Source organism: Manis javanica, chromosome 4, assembly GCF_040802235.1.
Source record: "Manis javanica isolate MJ-LG chromosome 4, MJ_LKY, whole genome shotgun sequence".
Lineage (NCBI taxonomy): Eukaryota > Metazoa > Chordata > Mammalia > Pholidota > Manidae > Manis > Manis javanica.
Genome location: NC_133159.1, coordinates 25,493,755 through 25,520,858, shown reverse-complemented (window position 1 = coordinate 25,520,858; position 27,104 = coordinate 25,493,755). Strand labels below are relative to the sequence as shown.

Below are 27,104 nucleotides of genomic sequence, written 5' to 3'. Positions count from 1 at the left end.
CAGACGAAGGAGGAACAGAGACCAGCTGGGATCTGGGGCCAGAGCAGGTGTGAGGCTGACCTCCAAGGAGGTCATTCCCAAGGCTCCTGCCCTATTGAGGCTTGGGTCAGCCAGCAGAGAGAAGGAAGCAGGGCCTGTGGCCTCCTTTCACTTGTGTCACTCTGGTCATCTTTGCCAAGGCAATGGCCCCTGAGAGGCTCTGAACTTTGTGTATCCTCTTTGATCTACAAGACAGAAGACCATGTGGATTTCAGCAATTGGCCTCTGACTTGTGAGGGGCATTGACCCTGATTCAGATGTGCTGGGGGCTGAGAGGTAGGTGGTAGAAAGAAAGCAGCCTAAGCAAGAAATGCTTGGCCTCTGAGGTTCAAGCCAAACACTGCAGGCTGCCTCCAAACATGGGGAAATGGGCATTGGGCCTGCAGAAGCTTGGACTGCAAGTGCCGAACTGCATTCCAAATGTCCTGGCCCCGGCGGAGGAGCCTTCAGAATATGAGACAGAAACAGTGTATTGGTCATAGAAAAAGCATAGTCAGACAGGCCTTAAGTCCAACCTTAGCCGTGCCAGTGCAGAGCTGTGGGCCATGGGCATGCTGCCAAATCTGAGTTTTAAAGGAGGGATGCAAGTAGCCACCTGCAAGTGTTGGTTGCTTACTCATTCATTCAGTCGGGACTCAACAGCTTTTTATTGCCTAACTATGCACTGACCATGCGACCATGGGCACATTTTAAAAACTGAGCCTCAGTTTCCTCATCTGTAAAATGTGTTTTGCATAATACCCATCCCTTTGAGCAGTTTGAGGATTAAACGAGAAAATGTTGGTGAAGCATTTAGCACAATGCCTGGCCTATAATGAAAGCTCAATGAAGAAAAACTGTATAATGGAATACCCGACTATGGTCATCAGCTCAGAAGGACACCTGAGGAAGCAGTGCCTACGGAAGGAGCCTGGGCTGGTGGGAACAGCAGTGCTCTCAGGCAGTTGGCAATTTTTCAGAAAATTTAAGAAGGGATGCCCCTTCATAAAGCCAAAGATAAAGGGGCAGAATCCTGAGCCCCAAGAAGAGGGGACTGATGAGGTTGAGTGGGTTCCTGGAGCCCCAGCCACAGGCACTGAGCCACACTCAGTACCAGGACTTGAGGAGCTGGGTGGCTTTGGGGTCCTCATGCCCTGCCTCTCAGCACTTGTCAGATGGTGGCTTCTCCCCCAGGGCCTATTGGGATTTTCCCTTCCTCAGAAGCTGAGTAGCCCTGGGGAGGGAGGATACAGGCACACACCCAATGCCAAGGACCCCAACACTCCCAGGCATCCAGGATTGTGCCCTGGGGTTGGCCCAAGGTGGGTGGGGCAGGGTGGTGGTAGTGATGCAGATCCTCCTTCCCTTCCTGAAATTTGTGAGCCACTGGAGAGTTCACAGACATCAATGGAGGCTCAGGGGTCGTTCTCCAAAATTACAGCTAATTGAAGGAATTTCAGTGGAACTTAAAACCGATCATAAAGTCATGAACTTGGAAAGGCAACTATCAGCCTAGCACACCCACACCTTAGAATATACATGACTTAATGGCGGTGCAGAGTGCCCATTGCCAGAGAAATAGAAAGTGCAAATTAATATTTTAGGAGTGTGGTGTCAGCTGAAGGTTATATTTCATGACTCTGAAGTTGTAACCATGAAATATGACGCCTTATTTAAAGTGTGAGAAAAATCTCCAAACAACTTTTACGGCATCTTCAATCAATGCAGGATGGTTCAGGAACAAGAGTGTCAGAGAAACTCTTGAGGGGATGACTCGAATGGCAAAGGTGCCATCTTCAGAGATTGGCAGCTCTGGCCACAGGGTCCTGAGTGTTCATTCCAGCGCAGTTTAGAAGTCACTAACTAAAACTGGGAATTTTGATGATCTCAGCATGGCTTACAAACTGTTATCAGTCAGGGATGTGTGATAAGTGGAGGAGACCACAGTCCCAATACCAGGGAGATTCAACTGGAATCCTGACTCAGCCGCCTACTGCGTGGCCTTAGGAAAGTTGCTTAACCTCTCTGAACTTTGGTTCCCTGTTTCATTTTTTTGTTCAATAGATGTTTATTGAGTACCTGATATACACCAGGAAGAGTGGTAGATGCTGGGGACAGAACAGACATGGATTTTTCTATGTAGACATTAAAAAATGATGTAATTGATTAAATTTGGGAAATAATTAATTTTGGAACGAAGTGGTGCTCCAAAAGCATATGATGGGGGGAAGGGGTATTCTGTTTCTGGAAAGATCCTTGAAGAAGTGACACTTAGACTGGGACACAAAGGCTGAGGAGGAGTCAGCCAGGCCCAGTGAGGAGGGGAAGAAGTGTCCAGTAAGAGAAAATAGCACTTTTTAAAGGTCCTCAAACAGGGAGATGCTGGGTGCATGAGAAGAGATGGAGGAAGCCAATGTGGTTATGGGAAGTAGGTGGGGAAAAACTGGTAAGAGGCAAGGACTCGTGAGGTCCATGTAAGCCACAGGATAGTCTGCTTTGTCCTGAGTGACAGTGGGAGTTCCCGAAGGTTCTCACAGAGAGGAGTGGTGTCATCAGGCCTGTGCTGTCCTGGGCCACTCAGGCTTCTGTGTGAAGAGTGGCCACACGGGAGCAAGAGGCTTCCTGGCAGGGGTTGACTTGGACCACAGCGTGGCCTCGAGTAGAGCAGACACAGTGAAGACAGGAGACCAAGTCAAGAGACACCCAGAGGGATGCACTGGATTGGGTCACTGGTCAGATGTTGGGTACGGAAGGGGTTGAGGATGTCCCCAGCCTCTGGCATGTGGCCCTGGGTGAGTAGCGCTGACACTCTCCAAGACAGGAATCCAGAAGAAGGCCAGGTGTGCGGGACAGAGCATGAGGACAGTGGTGGTCGATGAGGTCAAGAACAACACGGGACATCAGTGGGGTTTCTAAGACCAGACCGAGGCAGAAGGCCATGGAGTCATTATCTTTCCCCTGAGATCTCCCGCCCCACCCCCAGCACTCCCTGCTGCTGTGCTGTCCATCTAGCTGCATAGGCCTGATTTCATGAGCCTCCGTGTACACCGAGGGCCTGGTTAGAGACTTGACACCCCAGCCGGCTCAGAGGCCCTGTGCCCCTGCCTTTTCCACCTGAGGAGCAACCCTCCCCTCATGTTCTCTCAGCCCCCTTTCAGGTGCCTTTTCTCCTGCCTGCTGCACACGAAATGTCACCTCTGTCCTGCCTTCCCCACTCCTCTGGACCCAGTTTCCTCTTGAGCCTTGCAGACTCCAGACACCTGGTTGACAATGGGTATCACAGCCCGTGTATCCCTCAGGAACTCACCCTCAGCATGGCGGTGGGGAGGGCAGAGGCGCGGCCACCACTGTTCCACAAAGCAGCCTCTCTGCTCCGTCCCTGTTACTCAGCACTAGAGCTGGCCCTGCTAGAGACTACCATGTCCTCTCCTCCTCCTCTCCTTCCTGGGCACCCCTGGGTGGAGGCCACATCCTCTCGCCTGTCCCCCAGCCTGGCTCTTGAATCTCTTCTGTCCCTTCTCTGCCCTCTCGCTGCCAATGCCTCTAGCGCAGGCCTTGAGGACTGGAACAACCTCTCTGCTCTCCTCTCTGCTGGTCTGCCCCATCACCCTTGCCACCCCCCAGACCACAGCATCCATCCATCACACAGGGACCAGAGTCATCTTTCTGAAACAGGTCTGGGCTTTTACACCCTGCCAGAAACTCTACAGTGGCTCCCAACAACTACAGGGGAGAATCCAAAACTTAGCAAGACCATAAAGGCCTTTCTGAGCCCCTCGTTACTTCCCTTCCCCTGTCGACCCTGACAGCATACCTCATGCCTCGTGCTCTTTCCTGGTGGTGGAGCTGGGCTTCGCCAAGCACAGCGTGCCCAGCAGGTGTCCATGCCTTTAACTGCCTATTTTTCTCTGCTGGAAACCCTTTCTTTTTTTTTCCTTCCAGCACACTCCTATTCCATCTTCAAGGACCAGGCTAAGTGTCCCTTCTTTCACCATGATTTTCCTAATCTCCAGGGCGCCAAGATGAAGCCATTGAGGCTGTGAGTGTAGACAGCTGCACCTCATACAGGAGGGCCAGTGCGGGGCTGTTGGGGACTGGCAGGGCCATGCTTGCTGGGAACGCTGTGACAGGGGCTTGCTGATTGGCTCCTGCAGCTCATCTCCTGGGTTAGAGTCACAGTGAAGTTGTTTATATCAGAGGAAGACAAACTCTGCCTCAGATGTCAGACTTCACAGCCTCCTGCCAGAGAGATGCCCAGGGTGGAAATGCTGTGCAACTTAATACAATATATAAACAAACAGCACCGGCAAACTGGATCTAGAACTAGACAAGGCAAGCCTACGTCCTTCCCTTCCCCTCCCCCTCCTTCCTAGGCCTGGGTGCCTACACTGTGGGGGGCAAAAGGGGAAAGGGGTGCGAGGGTGGGCGAAGAGAATGGAACCACAGCTCCTCACTTGGCACCAAGGCCCTTCACATGCAGCCCTTGCCTTCCTGCCGGACCAGGTCTGCCGTGTCTGCCTTTCCCTTTGCCTTCAGACAGTCCTGACCAGGAAGTCCCTAACGTGCCACTCAACACTTGGGCTGCCGTGTCTTGCCATTTCCTCTGCCCAGGACACCCTCTCTCCTGAGGCCTGCCAGGCAGTCCACTCTCAGTTGAAGTGTGACCTGCCAGCTCAGGGTTCAAACCAAGCCAAGCTCTGAAGATGTCCCACTGGTACCACCCAGTCCAGGCCACCGCCATCTCTCAGCTGCACTGTGGCAGTAGCCTCTACAAGCCCCCTGCTTTCGCCCTCTTGCTCTCTAGTCTGTCGTCTACATGGCAGCTTGAGGGATCCTGTGAGCACACAAATCAGATCATGTCGTCCTCTGCTCAGACCCCTCCACAGGCTGCTCATCTCGGCCTCTCAAGGTCTCCCATGGGGCCTTGTCCCCTGCCACTCTCTTCCTTGTGCCCCCTGTTCTGGCCCCTCCGATCTCTCACACATATCAGAGAGTTGGTTCTTAGAAATGGGCTCATTCTCTTGAAATAGGCCCTGATCCTGTAGAGTGACATTAGTAAGAATCATTCAGAGCCACTGAGTAAGCTCGCTTTCATCTCCATTCTGCTTCTGATACTCAACTGTCAGCTCAGTCTCTCCACAAGGGCGTCCCACCCAACAACCTTCAGCCCTGTGTCCAAAATTGAACTCATGGTTGCCTTCCACACCACCAGAAGCCCCGCTCCTGGGAAATGGCACCTTTCACTCATCCAGCTGCTCACGCTGGAAACCTGGAATTCATCCCTCCCAACTGCTAAGTCCTGTAGGTTCTCCTTCCTAAGTATCACTTAAATCAGTGGTCTTCCCATGGTCTTAGCTTAGGTCTCACCTGGCCTCATGACTGTCTGTGTCCTACCAAAAGCGTCCTGCCTGCTCCCCCACCTCAGACTTCCTCTATGCCACAGCCACCATGATCTTTCTAAAGTGCATATTTAACCGTATTTCTTTCTCACCTTTGATCCTCAAATGAAGTGGAAGGAAAAGGAAAAGGAAAATTTAGCATTTGGCAGGCATCTGTCACATGCCAATCACTGCCTAGTGCTAGATGCTGTCACACTGATTCTCCCATTCAGTTCTCACAACAAACCATTGTACTGAGAGGCAAAATGAAGTTTAAAGAAAAAAATCAACCGAGGACACATCGCTGGAAAGTTGTGGAGCCTAAATTCAAATCCAGACTTTCCTGACCCTAAAATCTACTTTCTTTCCAATATAGTCTGCTGCTTCCAGATCTGTCTGGTCCTGTGTACTCTGTCATGTGGTGACTTCTGCATTTCCAGGACCATCACCCATCGTTTTTCTCTGTTTACTCCATGATAAGCCACTTAGAGCTGCTTATTTCAGACATGTCTTGTGCTTTTGTACTAATAACATTTGGTTCTCTCTTCTCTTAAACACCCTTCCCTTTCTTCTCTAACTAGTAAACTCCTGTTTATCCTTCAAAACCCAGCTCTGATGGTACCTTGTCTGTTAAGCCTTCCCAGAATGACTCACTCAAAGAAAGTAATTTGCTGCTTTATCTATGTCTTTACCATGTGAATTGTACTCCTGGGAGACATAAGAATGTACTGGTGAAGAGTGCAGTCCTTGGAGTCACACTCAAGGGCTGAGACTTTCAGCTCCTTTAGTCATGATGAGCTGTGTCACTTTGGTAAAAAGGGGAATCTCTTTGTGTCTTGGTTATCTTACCTGTAAAATGGAAACGATACTTCATAGGGTCATAGTGAGGTTTAAATGAAATATGTATAGTGGTTAAAATAGTGCCTGGCACAGTGTAAGTGCTCAATAAATATGACTCTTATTGTTCTTGCCCTCCTGCCTCTGATACTCATTTGAACCCTGATAGCACATTTTTCCTTTCTTTACAGTTCAGTCCGCATCCACAGTATAGCATATGCCAAGTGCACGGTAATTGGTTACTTGCATACAGGACCCAAGAGGGCAGGCTTGAAAAGTCTGGATAACTCTCCTAAGTCATCCAGCTAGTAAGCAGCAGGGGAAGGATTCAAACTCCTGTCTGCAGGAATTCAGAAGCCAGTGCTGTTAACTATTCTGTCCCAGCATATTCCTCAAAGCATTTTGTCTGAATATCAAGTCTCAGCTGGAACTTGGGGTAAAGTGGCGACACTGTACCTGGTTGTATGGCAGAGATGAGCAAAATGTGATCCTGGCCCTTGGGGACTCCCGGCAGAATTCAGCCTGGAGTGGAAGACAGACATGTATAAACAGGTCATCCATTCAGTGCAGAGGACCGTGCCTGATGTCAGACACCCTGCTGTGGAGCACAGAGGAGAGAGCAGTTCCTAAAAGCATAGGCAGATGACACTTTCCCAAGAGGTGGCACTGGAGTGGGTCTCAGCATATGAAAGAGTTTCTCTGGACAAAGGGCATTTGGCAGAAGGGACAGTGTGAACAAAAGGCAGGAGGTCTAAACAGACACGGTTCCAGAGCCGAGCTGGCCTGGGCACAAGGGGCAGGAGGAAAGATGGCAGAGGACCCTCCAGGCGGGGAGGGGTCTACAGCACCTTTTGAGTTTTGCCCCAGGGACTTGTGGTGAGTTTTGTTCTGTTCTATCACATCACATCTGAGGTTTACTAAGACCTGTTGCAAAGAAATATCCTATTCGCCACAGTCATGACCATGGAAATAAATGTGACAGCTGATTTCTTCTTCCTTCCCAGTCATGCAGTAGTAGTTAAGAATGTGCTCTGAAGGGCAGAGTTCAAATCCCCACTGTGTGACCTCAGGCAGGGTACTTAACCTCCCTGTGCCTTGGTTCCCTTATCTGGTCAATGAGAACAATAACATCTAAACTTCTCAGAACTGGGCCTGGCACAGGGTCAGTGCTAGGGAAGTGTTGGGCATCATTATTAGTAGGCCAGTTCAGACTAGGATCTGGGCCCATCCTATTCTGTGCATCGTGTTCCAGGCCTCTGCCTCTCCTGGGTGATGCCCACAATGAATGCCCAGGCTTGGGAACCAGACCAACTGACGGGAGCCTCTTGTCTCTGTGCCCTCAGCGGACGATGCCTGTGGCGGGACCCTGCGGGGCCAGAGCGGCATCATCTCCAGCCCCCACTTCCCCTCAGAGTACCATAACAATGCCGACTGCACGTGGACCATCCTGGCTGAACTGGGAGACACCATCGCACTGGTCTTTATTGACTTCCAGCTGGAGGACGGTTACGACTTTCTGGAAGTCACTGGGACCGAAGGCTCCTCCCTCTGGTAAGCACACCCTCCCAGCCCTGTCCCCTGCAAATGTGGCTCACAGGGACACAGTCTCAGCAAGTGGACCTGCAGAGGAAAGGCTTTGCCACTTCCTACACCTGCTGTTCCAGGCTTTTCTTCCCATTGTAATGAGAAATCACTGCATATTGTTAGAGCTGGGGTAAATTTTTATGGTGATTTTGGTATCTGATTTGAACTACATCCTTGCTGAAGAATTTCATGACAGGCTAAAAATGTTCTGGTCGCAGGATGTGGACAGGATCTTTGTGAAATCATTTGAAATATTGCCTAATTTCTGGAAGACATATCTGTAGCATCTGACCAAAGGAATAGAACCTTAAGTGGCGATTGCTTTCCCACTCCCAGGGCCCTGAGATGGGAAAGCACAATGTCTCAGTTTCTGAAGGGAAGGCCTCACCCTCTCCCTGTCATCTGGCTTTACTAAAAAGCGCCTGCTTTTCTGCGGGGTGCTCCACCCACTACGGAGATGCTCAATGTCGGCTTCAAGAGGAGAGGATGACTCACCAGCCTTAGGTGCTCATCATCTCCCAGACTTAGACCCACAGGACAAGCCAGGATGACGGTGGCCTAAGGAAGGGTCCAGCTTCCTGTCTGGGTGACAAGCCTCGTGAATGCTGGTGTGGCATCTGGAGGGCCTCTCATATTCTCCCTGTGGCTGTGTTGTCAGGAAGGGGCATTGGGGGGCACCCGGGTCATCACGTCAGGAGGCAAGAGCAGGGTGTGTCTGAATGTGCTTCAGTTGAGATGGGGCATCTTGGCAGCCCGCATTGCTGCCCAGTGCCAGGGGATGTGGGCAGAGATGGTGTCACTGAGGACCCTGAGTGAAGCAGAAAGGTGGTAGCTGCAGGAGTCAGGGAAGGATGGTGCCGAGGAAAGAGACGTGGCAGTCCGCAGGAGGGGCGGTGCGGGAAGGAGGGAGAGGGGGAAAGCAGGAGGCAGGGGTGCAGGTATGGAATACCTCTTTCATACCAGGCTTTGTACTATGTGATAGAAACACTGGTTGATAAGACATAGGCCTTTGAGGGTGAGAAAATTGGACAAACCCATGGTAGGAGCTAAGTGTGACTATTTGAGAGGGATAAAAGGGGAAGGGTGGCCCCCAAATATGGACTCTGAGATTTGGGGACCAGTGTAGCCCAGAGAACTCAAATTTCCTGGCACAGTAGAAGGCAAGCTGACCTGGGAGTCAGAAAATCTTGGTGTCATAAGCTTGTGAACTTGGCCGAGACATTTACTACCCTGTATGGAGTCTTGAGAGAAGCACACATGGGCCAAAGACTTAAACTGCTGAGTGGAGGTTAATATTCTGTAAACTAGTCTAAAGGCCACGGCTGGACATTTGGAGCTAGGAGCTGGAGTGAAGGTCTAGTTGACTTCCCTGAACCGGAATCCCAGTGACCTGCCCAGGCTCTGTACATTTTTCTTCTTTTTGTAAAACTGTTCTTTCTGGTTGTAAATGCAATACATATGCTCCTTAGAAAACATGGAAAATATTCAAAGGTATAGAGAAATGAATAAAATTGATTTATTTCAATTTTAATACAAAATGTATTAAAATTTTGATGTATTCCCCCTTGGTCTTTTTGCTTTGCCTAGCTCAAACTAACTAGCAATTTATATATACTTTAGTATAACAAAATTAGGATCTTAAAATATATCTGTAGTTATGTGTTTTTAACTTAGCACTATATCATGGAATTTTCCCCTGTCTCATAGATGCCTCCAAAATATCATGAGCATGATGATGGTATCATTTATTGAGAATTTATTACCAGTATGTGGTGGGGCTGGTTCTGGGCTCTTGGAGCTGTAATTTCATCTTTATAGAAACTTGATGAAGTAGGTTGCATAATTTTCCTCCTTTTATAGATGAGGAAATTGAGGCCCAGAGAGGTTATGTCACTTTCTTGAAGTCACACAGCCAGTAAGGAGCAGAGCTGGGATTCAAGCCCATCTTCTTAGCCATGACAGCGCATTGTATCATGCTATCCTTGTGAAGGATTGTTGTGGCATTCCTTCCCCCATAAGACTGACATAAGTCACTCCTCGGAAATCTTGTTAGGTTGTTCTCAAGTTTTCACTTCTGTGAACAGATACCAAGATGAATACCCTCGCCAGACCCTCTCTTCCAGTCCCAAGGCCTCTGTCGCTCACTTGTTTATCCACGGGCCAAATGGTCTCCCACAGCTTCTGCCCCGACCCAGGTGTGCCTCTACACGTTGTCCAAACTTCTGGAGTGAAACAAATCTGAAGGAGTATTCCTTTTCCTATTAAGTCACTCAGTGGGGAAGGAATTAAGCAGAGGAAATCGTTAGGGGAGTCATTCAGAACTCTTTGCTATAAGATTAAATTATAATTATTTACAGGGCTGGTGTCACCATTGCCAGGCAGGCACATTTGTTGTTCTAATTTATATTTGCATAGCAATTATGCATAAACAAACTTGGAGGCTCAGGGCATATCTGCGAAGAGCTTCCTCTCTCCCCTGCCCTCTCCTTTATGGATCCCCGGGCTCCTGCTCATTTATGGGGAGGCTGCTTTCAGCAGCGTGCGTTAAGGCTTCAGGATGTTCTCTAGAGCTCCGCGTCAAGGCCAAGAAAGACTGAACAGCCTGTTGGGCAAGACGAATTTGAACAACTGAGCAGCCCTTTACGTGTAGAGAAGATGGAGAAAAAAACCCACCGCCTCCTTTACCAGATAGCAGATTCCCACTGGAATGTTCCTGACTCGGTTTCCACACTCTTCTCCTCCCCCATGTAGGATACAAACAGGAGAGTTGTAATTAAGGGTTCAGTTGTTTGGGTTTCGCAGACTAGTAAAATCTTCAAACAACTAGAGAAACATGGGGTTGCTAATTTTTATCTTGCCAAGTAAGGATTTTAGGTAGAAACCTGCCAACTCCTCAGACCATTATTTCATGAAACAAAGGACAATTCAAAGCCAGAAATGTGGCAGGATATAATCAATTGGCAACCTTGCACTGACATAATGAAAGATGAGTTTGGGAGGAGCTCATAAATAGTGGTGTGTGTGCACACCCTTAGCATCCCGTGGTATATACATCAATCAGTGGGCTATTACTTCCCATTTTGCTGGTCTGTGATTTGCTGGATTCCATGGGAATCTGACAGTACACGTTTTGAACAGGAAAAGGTTGTTACTGTGGTGAGCACTGAACCCTGTAACTCTGACCTATTGAGAGATTCCCAAGTATTTTAGACTTACTCTCTCTAAAGTTAATTGCTTGTGTGTGTGTGCATGATTAACCGTAAGCAAAAACTGGATTTGAATTGACGGAGAATTACAATCCAGACAGTATGTCTGGTATTAACTCCCCACACTATACACACATACACTGACACACGCACAGACACAGCCCAAGCACCCCGACACACACCTCTCCAAGGCACTGCTGTACACACGTCACCAAGTCAGACCCCTTATACACGTACTTCTATCTCCAGTTCACTGAACTTGATTTGGGGGGCAGGTTTCCTGTCATGGATTCTTCTTAGGGGTGGCGGTCTTTGTTCTGCTGTGACCCAGTCAGCTGACCATGAACTTCATGGGTTCATCCTGTCACACAGATTCTAGGGAAACACTCTCACTTTTGCTAAAGAATCCATGAGGTCCCTGGACTTTTCAGATAGCTAGAATAGAGAGATCCTCTAAACCCAGGGTTCTGGGTCCCTGGAGCATTTCAGGATCATGCTGTAATGAGTAGACATGATTGTGAGCCCATTACAGAGCCAGCCTCTCCATTGTGAAGAAAATCAGGGACTTAAAGGCCACCGAGAAGCTACTAGATGAAGACTCTCTCTTCTCCTGCATCTGCCTCACCCCCAACACTCCATGTTAGTCTCTCCAGGTTCTTCTCTGGGCTACAAGGAAAGAGAAGGCCAGATGTCCCTCCAAGAATAGGGGATTGATCGGTGTGTCTTGTCATCTAATAGGGGAGAGAGCAAAGCTGGGGTTCAGACGGCCTGGGCTTAAACCCAGATTCACCTGTTAATAGTCGTGTCATCGTGGGGTATTTACTAACCCCTCTGAGCTTCAGTTTCCACATCTGAAAAGTGGGGCTCATCAAACAACCCACAAAGCATGTTGAAAGGGCAGAATGTGTAAACTGCTGCCTGGCTCATAGGGACAGGGACTCAAGTCAGGGGCTCATTCTGAGGAGAAGAGGGGAAGATGAGGCATCTCCAGCAGCTGAGCCTCCTCAGCTCCATTCTTGGTGACCCCCCTGAGGTTGTCTTCCCAGCCTGCCCAGCCTGGTGGCATCTCACAGGCAGAAAGGCACAACCTGGTCATTCCGGCTGATCTGCATCCAGGGGGACTGCCTGAAAACCCAGGAAAGCTGGGCCGGGTCAGACTGGACGATGCCCTCGCAGAGGTCAGGGGGCGGCCGGTGATTGTGCTGAGACTCTCTCCCCAGCACAGCGCTGTGTGGGCACACTGGGGGCAGCACCACCTCTCCTCTGTCTGCACTGGTCCCCCACGGGCCAGGCGGCTGCTTTGTTGGAAAAGCAGAAGTGGATTTGACTGATCCAGCCGCGGATGCCTGCCCTGGGCAGGGCTAGGGCTCTCCACCGGGCCTCAGGCACAACCTGGCCCTGAGGGGCCTGCAGAGCCGGGAGAAGGAGCAGAATGCGGACATTCAGGGGCCACAAGACAGGAGGGGCACCTCTGCCTGGGACCCTGCCCCTGCCTCCAATCCACGAAGCTGCAGAGTTCTGAGGTCTTCCCCTCTCCTTTGCTTTTTGTTTCTCTGCTTCTCTCCAGCCACAACCTGCCCTCAGGCCACCTCTTCCTGTAGCTGGGAGGGCTGTTGAAGCCACCCCTTCCCTGGGGGTCAGCAGAAGTGCCAGACACAGGGCTGTGTTTTGGGGAATATATATGGTAGAGGGAGTTCAGAGCTGCTGCCTACATGTGGGGTTTCCATGCTGACCCTAGAACCACCCCCGTCTTCTCGGGTGTCACTGCAATGGACCCGTCTCTGCTGGTGATTCCTGGCCTCTCCTCCTTGCCCCCTTCCAAATACTTCCATTTTCGTGTTTGGTTTCACTCTGTTCGTTTGGGATCTGCTTGCCCATTCTCTATGTCCCCACAGCATGGACCTCTGTGTCATAAACTTACCTCTGTCAAACCTTTAAAGTGGGAAAAGGAAGGAAACCATGCCCCTGGCGACAGAGGAGGACTGTGTCGTGGGCAGGAGGCCAAGGCCTCAAAGCAGGGGCTGCAGCTGAGACAGGCCCTGAAGGGTGGGAGCCGTTTTGGCTGTAGGAGATGAGGGGCCAGGGAGTGCTGCAGGGAGTGCCTGGGGATTCTCCCCACCAGGCCACCACCAAGGGGCTCTGCTCTGCTTCTGAGCCTCGGTGGCTCCCTGCACCTGGAAAGAATAGAATAAAGTCTGCCCTCCCGTCTGGATTTCTCAGGAGCCGCCGGGCACCCGATAGAATTTGCCTGTTTTGGGAAAGAGAATGTCCCTGGAAAGCAGGTTCCGCCTACTCTCTAGATCCAGCTTTGAGAGTTTTTCTTACTTTGTTTGCTTCACTTGTTGGCTTTAGTTTTTATGGGTGGGGATACAAAAACCGCCATCTACTCTACGAACATTCACTTGGAAAATTTTGCTAGCAACACACTTTCTCCTCCTGAAAGACTTTGTTTTAATTACTAAGCATTTACACACAGAATTTGAGCCAACTAGAACCATTTGATCTTAGCGACTTTTAGCTAGATGTTTCATTCAGGAGTCATTAGATTCAGATATAATTAGAATGAGAACAGCATGCCAATGGGGATTTGTTAATAATAACTATTTACTTGTTTATTCATTCACATATACTTTATCAAACCGTTGCTTTAGATTATTTACATTCTTTGTCACTTTTTCACTGTTTATTTTCAGTAATCATTACGCAGAGCCTTCTATGAATGAGGCTGTCCTAGGGGCTAGGGAGACAAAGATACAATCCCGTTCCCAAGGAGTTATTGTTTATGGCCTCCATAAATGTTTAGGTAGTAGCTGTGTACTATGCTGGACCCTGGAGCTTACATCAGGGCAAAAAGGCAAAATATAATTATATGTTTTACAACATCATGTGGTAGGCACTTTTCTAAGAAGTATAAAGAAGTTCCTATAGGGACTGAAAAGAGAAATGTAATAGCTAGGATTCTTTTGGTTTAAGAAGTGGAAACCTAACCTTCAGGTTTCCACTGAAAAGGTAATGGGTCTGCTTCAGTAACTGAAAAGTCCAGGGGTGAGCTTCAGGCACTGCTGGATCAAGGTGCAAATAATGTCATCCAGAATCTGTTTCTCTCCCTCCCATGGCTTTGTTCTCCTGTGTGTTGGCTTCACCCTCAGGCATGCTTTCCCCATAAGGTAGCAAAGGTAACCATTACCAGCTCCCTTCATCCCACTGGTTTAGCAGTCCCAGCAGAAAGGAAGTGTCTCTTTCCTAACGGTTCCCACAAAGCCATCACATGAACCTTGACCAGACTGAGTCTTGTGCCCAGCGCTCAACACCATTGTAGCCAGAGGGTGTCCTCAATGGCCAGGCCCAGATTACATGACTATCTGACCTGGAAAACAGGGTCTCTAGGTAGACAAAGACAAGGGATGTTCTCCCAAAAAGTGGTCAGTCTGCTTATCATGAAGGAGGGGCTGCTGAGAACACCCAGATAAACAAGTCCCAGAGCAGATGACTTTTGAGTTGAAATGAGGAGAAAGGGAGAGTTTACCACCAGCATGGAATGGGAAAGAGCCCCGATGTACCTGAGGCATTGCATGTGGCGGGCAGGGTGCAAGAGAGCACGCGTAGGGCATGAGGTCAGAGTCATCAGGAACCTTGTCCCATGCTTGCAAGCTAGCAGAGCATTTCATGGACTTGGAAAAGCTACTGAAATGTTTTAAGCAGAGAAGGAACACAATCACTCTGAATTTTAATTGGGTCCAACTGGAAGGCTCACAAACCAGTATAAAACTGTTTTTGTGACCACTCAGGCAAGAGGTAATCCCACCTTGAATTGTGGCAGCTGGGAAGGGATGGAGAGGAGGGGGTAACGTCAAAAAAATCTCTCAGATGCAGAATCAGCTGCTTTCAGGGGTTCGTGAGAAGAGCAGAATGAAGGCAGGGGAGGAGTCTGGGGTGATTCCCATGTTCCTGGCTCCATAACTTGGGTAATATCCTTTACCAAACAGAGGAACAGCAGAAGGAGCGGGCTGGGGCGGAGTGGGGGATGGTGATGTGTGCTCGCCTCCCCAGCACACAGGGGCAGAGAGAGGGAAGTCAAAGCCACGGAAGGGAAGGAGAAGAGGGATGTCCGTGGATACAGGGACCCAGGTGTCCTTGGTTGTTGACACACAGTCTTTGGGCTAAGACAAGTGGGGATGGTCAGAGGAAGTCAGTAGCTCTGCCTGAATGGTTTGGTGTTCAGGTCGACACTCTGCAGGGTCAGCACCAGCACCATCTTGATTAGCAGTGTCTCCTTCATCATCACACTCAGCCTTATCACCTCCATCTTCATTACCAGCATCTTTCCATCATCATTCATTCATTCAAACAAACGAGTTAGGCCCTTCTATTGTCTGACTCTGGGTTTGGCACTGGGAATGCAATGGTGGACGAGACAGATAAAGCCTCTACCTTTGTGGGACTTCTGATCTACTTGGGAAGATCAACACTAATAAAATAATCACAAAACAATGTAAAATATACTTGTGATGAGTGCCATGAAGGAAATGAACAATAGGGGAATAATGACAGTGGAGACCCTAATTAAATAAAGGGGCCTCTCTGAGGGGGTAGGATTTAAGCTGAGACCTATTGAGAAGGAAGCACCACGGAATGAACTTGAGGATCAGCAGTCCAGGCAAAGGGAACCACACCTGTCAAGGCCCATTCACAATGCCATGTTTGCCCTTGAACTTCATATGTGAAAGTAGCATAGGCCTAATGTCTGTCCTTGAGGGCTTTATCCTGTTTAAATGTCAGAAGCAAGACAGGGTCAAGGTCTCAAGCTGGCAGAGATGTTCAGGAAGCAGCTGTGACAATGCATGACTGAGGCTGCTAGACCCAGGGGCACCGTGAGCTGGTAAAGGGCTGAGCCCAGGCCAGCTGGTATGCAGAGCCTCCTGCCTTCTCATAGGTTTGTGACGCCCTTGCTTGCCTCTCCATCCCTGCCACTTCACAATGCTTTAAGCCACCCCAAGAAGCTGTTCCCTTCTGATGGAGCCCATGAAATTGCATCTGTTGTATCCATCAGGAGCTAGGCCATAAATAACCAGCCCTTTAAAATCTCATCTCCCGTATCTCTCCACATTGGAAATAGCATTACGAGCTCCACAGCCAGGCAGTAGGAAAGGATTAGTGTCCTAGCAGGCCGCTGGCACCGAGCGAGGGCCAGGGCTCCTGTACTCTCCGTGGAGTATCAACGTGACTTCCTTGCTTCCATCAGTGAGAACTTGCTCTCAGGAAGAGAACAAAAGCCACAGCTGGGAGGAGCAGAAAGTGGGCCGGGGTGGTCCTCGTTAGTACAGCAGCTCTGCTCAAGCTTGCAATTTGGGCAAGTTCTGTGCGTGGGAAGCTGAGGTCGCGCAGCTGGCCTGCCCCCCCGTGGGTCTAACTGCACACAACAGGTTTGTACTAAGTACATCTCCTGCATGGGGGCCTGTGCCAGGACTGGGAAAGGCACCAGACAGCAAGATGCTCTCCTCGACCTCTCTTGAGGAGCTGCCAGATGCCTAATGGTGTTGCTAAGACAGATGGAAGGAGCTGTTCTGGGCCCTTCCTGGGACCCTTATTCTGGCAAGATGTGCCTTCCAGAATGATGTCAGTTCACTCAGAATGTTTAAGGCCCCAGTTCTGGTCTCCATTTTCATGCTTGCTCACCAGTGTTTGTTCTACTCACATGTCCCATGTTTCACCCTGGTTTTGCCTATCTTTTGCCCCTGCAGCCTCTTCTGGCATCCTGAGACTGACCTAAGTCTTTGGTTCTAAGTAAGGCAAGCCTATACTCCTTTTAATCCCAGCTTCTCCTTCTCTAGTGGCTGGTGTGTGACACCCATGGACTCACCATGGAAGCAAGATTCATATGAAAAGCTAGTATCTGACAATCTCACGAAATGGCAAATGACCTCTGTTGAACTCAACAGATGTTGCCATTAGGGAAGGGGGAGGACGGTGTCAGTCTGAACAGAGTGGATGGGTTTCACGGAGGAATAGAACTCCATCTGTGGGATGGAGATGGAACATCCTGGGAACTTCTCATCCAAGTTCTTGGAAGAGTGGTCTACACTGGCTGCCTTTACGTTTCTACATATTGTATCCCCATTGATTCCTTACCTGTTTCACCCATGGGTCTTACCTCCAGCCTTTCCCTGAAATTGTTTACATTAAGACATCATCAGAGAAGCATCGTCCTGCCCCAAACACTGCCACTTCCAATGCCGAATCCAAAAGACAGTCTGCAGGTCTCACCTTACTGGGCACGTCTGCAGCCCTTTACACTGTTGCTTTCTTCTTCTGGAACTCTCTTTTCTTTCTCTTTGCCTTCATGCTACTCTGATTCTTCTCAGACCTCCCTGACTATTCCTTCTCTGTTTTCCTCGAGGTCTCCACGATTCTGCTCTTGCCCTTGCTCTGCGCATTCCACTTCTCCCTGGGAATCTCATCTGCTTTCGTGATTTCAGATACCACCTGCTTGTTCGTATCTCCCAAATCTGGCTCCCTAGCCTGGCCTCCCCACTGAGCATCGAACTGTAGAGCCAACTACATCTGCACCTTGATCTCCCCCCTAAAATCTCCAGTCCAGCATGTCCCAGTTTCACTCATAACTGACTACCAAAATAGTTGTCCTTTCTTTGTTGATAGTGCCATAGTTTTTACCTAGTTACCCAAAAATCTGGGAATCACCCTTATTTAGTTCTTTTCTCTCAACTGCCACATTTGGTTAATCGCTAAGTCCACTCAATGTGCCTCCTATCACATAACTTTCCATCTTACTACCACTCCTCCAGTTCAGCCCATTATCTTTTTTTCTTTGTGGGTTGTAATAGCCTGCTTACTGATGTCCCAGCTTCTCCGCATTCTCCAATTCATCCTCCCCACTGCTAACAGAATGTTTAATTAAAATGCAGATCTCACATGCTGAGCCCCAGGCAAAAACTGTCAGTCATCTTCCATTGTCTACAGAATAAAATTCCAGCCCCTGATAGGGTAGACAAGGCTCTTCTTGATCCAGCCCTGGCCTACCACCCCAACCTCATCCCTTGCCACTTCTTGTTTGACCTCCACTAACCCTAAAACTCTGGTATAACTCCAAAAAGGTATTTCTTCCTCATGCTCCCATCTGTCATGGGTCAACGGGAGTGGCTGTGATCCACATGGTCACGCAGGTGGGTATCCAGCCTCAAGGAGATTTCACCCTCTTGTAGCTGCACCGCCTGGGATATGTGGCTTTCTCCAGTGCCATGGCAGGGAAATAGACTGGGAATCCTAGAGGGGGCTTTTCACTGTCTCAGCCCAGGTATGAGAGTCATCACTGCCAGCTCACATTTCATTGGCCAGAAATAGTCACGTGGTCCAGGCCTAGCAACACGATGAGCAGACGCAATTGCTGGTGAGCCGGTACCCCTGCCACATCTCATATTTTATTAGACAAGATGTCCTGGCTCCTGCCAAAAGCCAGCCCCTCCCTTTATGCTCTAGACCTCATCTTCCCCAAAGGTTTTACTACTAGGTTCATCTCCTTTTTCTTGACTTCATTATTTTTTTCTTCTCTCTTGAAGATTGATAACAGCATAGAGACTACTACCTACCATCTGAAATCAAAACAGAAACAGCACACGGCGAACTCTCCCATTACTCAGCCCCACTCAGCTACCCCCAATTACTGAGACAGGTCCCTTCCTCATTATCTGCCCCACTCACCACTAAAACTGACCTTGGTAAGATTGCCAGTGACCTCTAGGTACCAAATCCAGTGCTGTTTCTCCATATTGATCTGACTTGGCCTCTCGGCAGTGTGTGACCTCTGTCTTTCTTGAACTATTTCCTCCTCTTGGCTGATATGAAACCACATAGCCAGCTACCTGTAGCCATCCTTCTCAGTCTCCTTTGCCGTCTCCTTCACTCATCTACTCTGCCCAGCCTGGGTATGAGGACTACCCAGGGGGCCCTGGGACGCCTCTTTTCCATTTACTGTTTCCCAGGTAACCTCAACAAATCAGGCCAGTTTTCAATATCATCTATATGCCAGTGGCTCTCAATTTAAATGTCCAGCCCTGAGGGACTTTCTGAGCTCCATATATATGAACAAGAATCTCAAACACTTCCAAAGAGACTTTTTAAAATTGTGGTAAAATATACATCATATAAAATTACCATTTTAACCATTTTTAAGTGTACAATTCAGTGGCATTAAGACCATCTCTAGGACCTTTTTTTACCTTCCCAAACTGAAACTGTGTACATTAAACACTGACTCCCCTGCCCTCCTGTCCTGTGGTGGCCTCTACCCCACTATCTGTCTCTATGAGTCTAACTGCTCTAGGTACCTCCTGTAAGTGGAATCCTGTAGTATTTGTTCTTTCGTGTTTGGCTTATTTTACTTAGTGTAATGTTTTCAAGGTTCATCTACTTCATAGTACTTACTATTTTTTTCCCTTTATTCCATTCCCTTTGTAGGTCTGGTTACACAATGGCCTTGTCTCCCTGCTTGCACCCCTTCTGTAATTCATTCCCCATAGAACAACTGACTGATATTTACACATCAGATCATGTCTCCCCTACTTAAGGCTTGCCAATGGCTTCCCATCACACTTAGGATAAAATCCCACAAGGCTCTGCGCTGTCAGGTCACTGCCCACCTCTCTGACTTCCCTCCTGTCACTCCAGTCCACTTACTGCAGTCCAGATACACTCGCCTTCCTCCTGTCCCTTCATGTGCTAAGCAGGTTCCATCGGAGGGCCTCAGCATTAGCTGTTTCCAGGACTTAAGATCCTCTTCCTTCAAAGTTAAGGAAAAAAACAAACACACACTGGCTTTTTTAAAAATGCAGTTCAATGTAAATTGCCCTTCCTTGGAAAGGCCTTCCCTGTCCGGGCAGTCTAAAGTAATCCCTCACTTGCCATTCCAACATTTTTATTTTATTTGAGACATTCGCCAATACTGATTCTTGCTTATTTATGTACCATGTGTTTGTCTTCTTTCTGTGTCTTTCCCCTCTCCTACCACTGCCTGCAGAATTGTGAAAAGCCCCTAATGCAGGGCTTGGCACTTGGTAAGTGTCCAAGGTTGGCTTGTTTAGAGGAGAGACCTGCTTCTGCCTCACCAGTAACAATGTCCTGTGGCTAATTGCAAAGGTTAACATGCAGCCTCTCCACCAAGTATTTTAAGTAATAACCTTCCTGGGGGACATTTGCAAATTAGCCCTGACTCTTGCTGATTACTCATCCTAAACTCAGTCTGATTAATAATTAATCAGCAAACTGCTTGGCCAGAGCAGTCTGATCAGTGCTAGAAAGGATCTTAAATTATGCAAGTCACTTGGCCAGTCTTAAAAAATAAAAGGCTCAGCAGTCGACAGAACTGGAGAGGTTTGATTGCAATGTGAGGGAGGTAAGGTTTCTCGGCTGTTTGTTTTTCCTTCTTGGTCTTATTTTTTCCCTTTTGGTGAAGAAATCAATTAGGCTCCAACTTGCAACCTTAGAGAGAGACTGTGTAGCACAGAAATAGAAATGTGTTAAATATCACTCTCTTTCTTGTTCTTTTCCCTTCAGAAGAGTTTGGGTCTGGGAGACAGAGGTTAAAATTAGCCAGTTTGTTAAGCAAATGCCTGTCTGGCACCTGGTGTCAAGTCTCTGCCGCCCAGTGGGTTTCAGCCTTACCTCCTTCACTTGCTCTGAGCAGCAGCACACAGGGCCTGGCAGGGAGGAGGTGAAATTTGAGGGGCTCTGCTCACTCTGCCTGCCCCAGGGTCCAGCTGGAATCAACTTGCCCGCAACCTGCACCCCCACCCCTGCCACCCAGGGGTCCTTCTAGTGCTCTTTGCTTCCTTCCTGCGAACCCCAGGGAGATAGGAGAAAAGGCCACCAGAGGGTGATGAACAGGCTTCCCACTCCCAGGAGTGAGCTCACTGACCTCCAGGACCCCCTTTTAATCCTCAGCCTGCAGCCTGCATCCTCAAACGCTGGCCTGCATGTGGTTTCTGCTGCCATGTCCTCTTCTGGTCAGTGGAAATGTGGCTGATGAGAGCCATTTGGCTTCATCATATGATGAAGATAGGGCTCAGAGAAAGCAGAAGACGGGTCTGTTGACACTGCTCTCTGGGCCAGAGAAGAGGTGCAGGGATGCAGGACATAGTGCAATTACTACAACCCTGACATCCGTTAGGAGCAGCGGGGATGGCAAGTCGACACCCCAGACCAACTAAGTCAGAATGCCCACCTGTGGGGCCCTGGCATCAGTATGTTTAAAGCTCCCAGGGGATCCCAGTGTGCACCAAAGTGGAGAGCGTTGAACTGAGGGAGTGTGGTAGGTTTTGGGGCAAGATTATGAAGGGCATCAAAGAATGAAAGAGAAAACAAGCTTTTCAGGAGTTGATTGTCTTCTCTAGAAATAAAGGGACATCTGCCTGTCTTGTGACAGGCAGGGTGATGGAGAAGAGGGGCCAGAGGCAGCAGCTTCCAGGAGCCCCAATTTCATTTTTATCATCTCATTTGTATCCCCACCTTAAAAAATGGCCTCTAGAACTCAACCCTTGCTGCTCAAATTTTGCTGTACTGACCCAGTCCCTGTTTTGAAAGACTTGCCTAGAAGGTGTTGTAGAATGCAGATTCCTGGATCTCACCCTAGATACTAAATCTGAAATGTCTGAGGATTGGGCCCAAATTCAGTACTTAATCATTCTCCCAGGTGTTCTAAAACAGATTGAACTTAGGGAGCCCCACTGGGCCTCAACAGAAGTCTTCTGTGGATGGGGTAGGTTTTGCCCATTATGAGATGATCCATCTTATTATGAATGGATCCGTTATTGAATTTCTTGGCATGGGAATTCCAGAGTTATATTTGACTTCTGTGTTTGGTTACAGTTTATGTACAGATCTGGGCAAGCCCATCTATTACATAAAATGAAGCACACTGACTCCTAAACAAATAAATGGAGTCTGTTAATTTATTTAACAAATGTTTTTGCCTGCCTACTCTGCACCAGGTTCTGTGATAAGCTCTGTGATTATGAATCAATCCTCTGGCTTTGAAGTCTGGCTTACCTCCTGTCTATCTGGTGTAGGCCCATGCAAAGGCTGTCTTCTTTCTGAAACCTTGCAATACAATGGCATCTCTGCTTTCCACGCCCACCCTGAGCTTCTGCTGCACTGGTACAAGCTACTTGGCTTCTCTAGCATCCTACTCCCAACATGAACTCCTGGAGAGCATGAATTTATCCCATCAGCTCGGCATCCTCAGTGCTCAGCCAAAGTCCTGGCAAGAGGCAGCCTTAAAGATTTGTAGACAATTTCTTGAATAAATAAAGCCTCTGATATTTTAGAGTCTCAGCTCCTTCCTCACAGCCACATCTCACCACCACCAAAAGACAAGCCACTGAAACTTGCAAGCTGCTTCCCAGGTTGGGGGTTGGGGTCATGTGGTTTCTGTGCAGTTCTCCTTTGTGGCAGTCCGTATGCCTGCCCTGTGAAGGAGATGTGACACTCCTTGGAGAATGTTTGTGGCAGGAACACCTGGAGGGCCGTGGGCTGCTAACTCTCCAGCTGGTTGCTGACCACCCCCAGCCCTGGGCTGGGTGCCTACTAGGCTTGATCCTCCCACTTGGGTGCCCGTAGCCCTTCTCTGTGGCACATGGCCCTACATGTCCTTGGTCTCATTGGGGAGGTGCCAACGGCTTAGCCTGCTCTACCTCCATATATGGTTGCTGAGCCCACTTCTGCAGGCCTTGTGGAGAGGACCACATATCCGGGTCTCCCCTCCAGCATTCTGGGAAAGATCCCCAGGACTCACTGCCCACCCCTGAACCTGAAGGAAGACAGTGTGGAGTAAAGGAAAGAATAGGACTTTGGGAGTCATTGTTGAGTTCAAGTACTGGCTCTGCTGCCAACTAATGGTGTGACCTCAGTTAACTTACCTTCTTGGGGCCCTAGAGAGTTACAGGAGCATTTGGTGTGAATGACTTTGAATAGGCCCAGCTTCCCAGCTTTTAAATCCTGCTTGTCCTTCCTCTGACCTTGCTCAGCTGAAGCACCTGGAAGGCCCTCCCCAGCCACCAAAAGGCCCCTGTCCACCCTGCCCCTCCCGCCCCATTGATTGCAGGAGCCTCCCAGCATGTGCTCTGTGCAGATGGCTGCACACCACCCCCTTCTGAGGCTCCAGGTGCTGTGGGTCTCGGCTTCCACGGCCAATCAGTCGGGAGGCCACAGCAGGGGGCCGTCATGGCCCTCCGGGCCAGGGCCTTTTGCCAGTCCCCTCAAGGGCACACAGGGAAAGGTAGGGATGAACAATATGACTTTCACTCAGCTCTCTAAACGGGGCGCTCAGCCTTCTGGACTTCAGCTGCCCCAGCTTGATAAGGCAGGTGGCGGGTCCTCCCCATTCCCCCTTATCCCCCAAACTGCTGGGAACATGCAGCTTAGTGCACAGGCTTCCTAATTTTTCCCGTATAAATATAATATCACAGATTCTCCTCTAGCAGGATCCACTACGTAAGGTAATTTTTCTGGAACCGGAAGGATTTGAGGAAGAAAAGACAAGTACCCTTAAGTGCCAACTACATGCTAGACATTTACACTGATTATTTCCTTTGTGTCTTCAAGTAACTGTAAGAAACAGGCTCAGTGAGGTGACCAAGGTCACAGAGCTAGGATGTTGCTAATTGAAGCCAAGCCCTTTGTCTTTTGGCTTCTTGCCCCTTCTCCCTTCCTGGGTGGGGGCAGGAATTTCAGACTTGGGGTGTCCTGGAAGGGCGCCGCCAGGCCTACAGCCTTGGTTCCTGCTCTTTCCGCCTCATGCTGCTTTTGTCCTTCAGGCTGGGCCTGGTTGGGGCTGCGGGCGGGCTTCCCGGGTAGCCAAGGCCTCATCTGCCACATGCTGCCAGCTCCCTAGAAGATGCCCGTGAGCAAGGGACAGACGGCCAGCAGCCTTCCCCACAGGAGAGCCCCGTCACTGCAGACAAATGGACCATGTCATTCAGCCACATCCTTCTTGTTGCTGGTCTGTGGCCTGAGTTGTCCAGATAACCCTTTTCATTTAGTGTTGTCCTTATGGATGCCGTGAAGGTCCCTGGGCAGTGACAGCCCAGCCTTTGCCGCAACCAAGAAGAGACGCAGGCAGGTCTGTTCCTGACTTCCATTGGGTGCCCGTTCAGCAATCACAGTTATCAGAATCTGTCACGCTCCATCAAGGGACGTTTTTCACATAGAGGCAAGTGTCCCCTAGGCCTTGCTCTGAGCTGGGAATGACATCTTGGATGCTAAAGTGGCCTCCATCCTTTGAACAGTGGTTTCTGCACAATGACCAGTCTTCTCCCAACCCTTCCCCAAGGATGCCCTCCTAAGCTCTCCTTAAAATCCACCCCCGTCCCTCTGCTTGTAGTTACCCTCCCCAGCTCCACCTTCCCCTGGTACCTTGGCAGGTAATTACCTTCACAGGGAAGTTGACAAGTCTCTGGCGACTCCTAGCCCGGCTGGAAAAGATTCATTATTCTGTATCTGGAAATAACCAGGCCCATCAGCGCAGGGCTGAGATAACACCAGTGTAAAAGTTCTCTATTCAGGGGAATTAATTAGGATTCCTTATTAAAGATCCCATTAGGCAAAAGGGCATTTTTATCTGTGAGAGTCAGCTGCTCCTGTTTCTCTGAAGCTATAATTCTGAGTTTTAAAGAAAAGAGCAAACCAGAGGCCATGTTTTCCTCTAAAACAATCCACTCTTTCAGTGTCAGTCATGTCTTCATCAGGACGTGAAAATAGATTTTCTCATTGAATGTGCAATGCTTTATCTCTTCAGAGTCTGGTAATGAGTCTGTTATATTTCTTTAGCATGAACCACAGGCCCAAATGGGTATTTGGGGAATGGGATGTTTGGTTAGGATAGAGAAAGAGCACTTTTTAGCATCCAGATTCCATGGGCTGGCAGAAAATCCCGGCCCTGCCATGCACTGTCCATGTGACCTCGGACAAGTCACTTACCCATTCTGAGCCTCACTTTTCCTCCTTTCTAACTCTACCTCCCAGGGTCAGTGGGGAGGATGAAGAGGAAATTGGTGCAATATAAGAAAGTGGCAAGGAGCCCGGGCTCCTGACTGTGATAGCTTTAAACCAAGGTACAAGCCTTGAGGCCCCGGCCAGTTACCCTCCCTGACTGAGCCTTGGTTTCCTCATCTGTGCAGTGGGAAGGAAATCCTTCTCCAAGGCTCTGGGAGGATTGAATGAATTTCATATTTCCCTCAGAGAAGCCCAGGGAGGGTTCCTGGAGAGCACCCCTGCTTCCCACCCTAAGAGAACTGAACTCATTTTGTCCTCACTGGGGCCTGGGTATTAAGTTCCCCGGGTGAGCTAAGGTACAGCTGGGACTGAGAATCCCAGCTCTGAACTCCTACTTAAGCTCCGCTGCTGATGTGCTGTGTCCTCCCTGGCTCCCAAGAGAGCAGTACAAGAAGGCAGAGGGGTCATGTCTCCACTTCAGTGGCCTGGACCCCAACGCCCAAAGTCCACATAAACGTGAACACGCCCAGTGTCAATCCAGCAGATGTTTAGTTGCATCGTTGGAGAGAGTGACTGCGAAGTTCTATAGAAAGGGTGTGGTTGCCCTGTGCCTCGTTCCACAGAAAAGGACCCTGAGTCCTAGAACACTCAGCAAGCGTGGGACAGAGCCCAAGTGGACAGGCTCTCCAGGTCCAATCCAGACCTACTGCCTCCACCATTGACGTTTCCAGGCTGCCCAGTACTGGGCCAGCATTTGCCAGACCTCACGTGCGAGGGTACCAGCAGTGTCCTGTGACTTCGTAGCATGTCCTCTGAGAGATCTGTATTCATACGAACCTTCTTCACACCATGTTTCTCTCCCATCTGCCTGTCCTGACTCCCCCACTGCTTGTGCCTTAGTGCCTGAGTTTACTTGATAGAGGAGCCACTTCATCTTCAGGATCCTCTTCTCCCCTTTCCTTAATATGGTTTTGGCTTCAACACCCTCTTTTAAAGCCCCTGCAGCCTCTGTCCCCACTCCCTCCCCTATTATTTCCTTAGCCATACCTCCTCCTTGTTCTCATCACTTCTGCAAGCACACTGGCCTCCTTGCTGTTCCTTAGACAGCAAGCATGCTCTCCCTACCTCAGGGCCTTTGCATTTGCTGTCCATCCACCTGAAATGCGCCTCCTCCCAGGTATCCACATAACTCACTCCCTCACCTCTTCTAAGTGTCACCTCTAAGGTTGCACAGTCAGCAAGGACTCCTTTAACCATGTATTTAAAATACAAGTGCCTCTTTCCACTCCTTAGAATGTCCATTTATGTCTCTTTTTCACTCAGCTGGATCCCCACACCTAAGAGTACCTAGCACATAAGGAGCCTGGAATTTAGAGGCTTGAACCCTTCTCCATGGAGCCATCCCAGGGAACTCTGTTGCTTAACAGCCATCATTCTCATTCTCCAGGTGGGGAAAGAGGCACAGGCTTGCCTAAGGTCACCCAGGGAGTTAGTGTCACAGGAGTGCCTGTGCTGGATCATCTTAGACCCACTGTGAAGGTAGCTGTGTTCTCAGCCCTTCATGTCTGTCTGTGCGGTTTACCAGGGACCCTGGGGTCTGGCTGCACTAAGCAATGTCCTTGAGCCTCACTGAGGCCACCTGGGCATGGCCATGCTTAGGCCCCACATGATGGAAACAAATTGTCCTGCTGCAAAAATGTGATGCTGGAAAAGAGCACAGTCTGGGCTGAGAACCAAGAAAGCCTCTCCCCCTTGGCTCCCCCGTCCTCTCCCCCACCCCGCCCCCTGCCAAATCCCCCATCAAATAATTCCTGATAATGAAGTTAGGATGATTCATTGGTTTTCTGATGAGCGTGAACTCATCATCAAAATCTACATATTTCAATCCCCTGATATGTGCTCTCAGATTCCTAACCTGATTAATATGTAAAATGCTTTATCCTGTGACTTAATAAGAGAAAACCCAGCTTGGTCTTGGGGGGCCCACATGGCTCCCAGCCTCTGGACTTCTGGGGAGTCTGGGAGATGCTGCTGGTGCCATGTTAGGGATGGTCCAAGGAGCTCATTAGGCACTGGGACG

General features: G+C 49.3%; 1 protein-coding gene across 5 annotated transcripts in view; it reads left to right on the top strand.

The window, feature by feature from the left end:
• Positions 1–27,104, top strand: part of CSMD2 (CUB and Sushi multiple domains 2) — a 600,037-nt gene that overhangs the window by 221,345 nt on the left and 351,588 nt on the right. For all 5 annotated transcript variants that reach the window (XM_073233614.1, XM_073233613.1, XM_037010709.2 and 2 more), the window contains exon 5: positions 7,577–7,784. In XM_073233614.1, the coding sequence (XP_073089715.1) occupies positions 7,577–7,784 (208 nt within the window). The remainder of the gene's footprint in view (positions 1–7,576; positions 7,785–27,104) is intronic.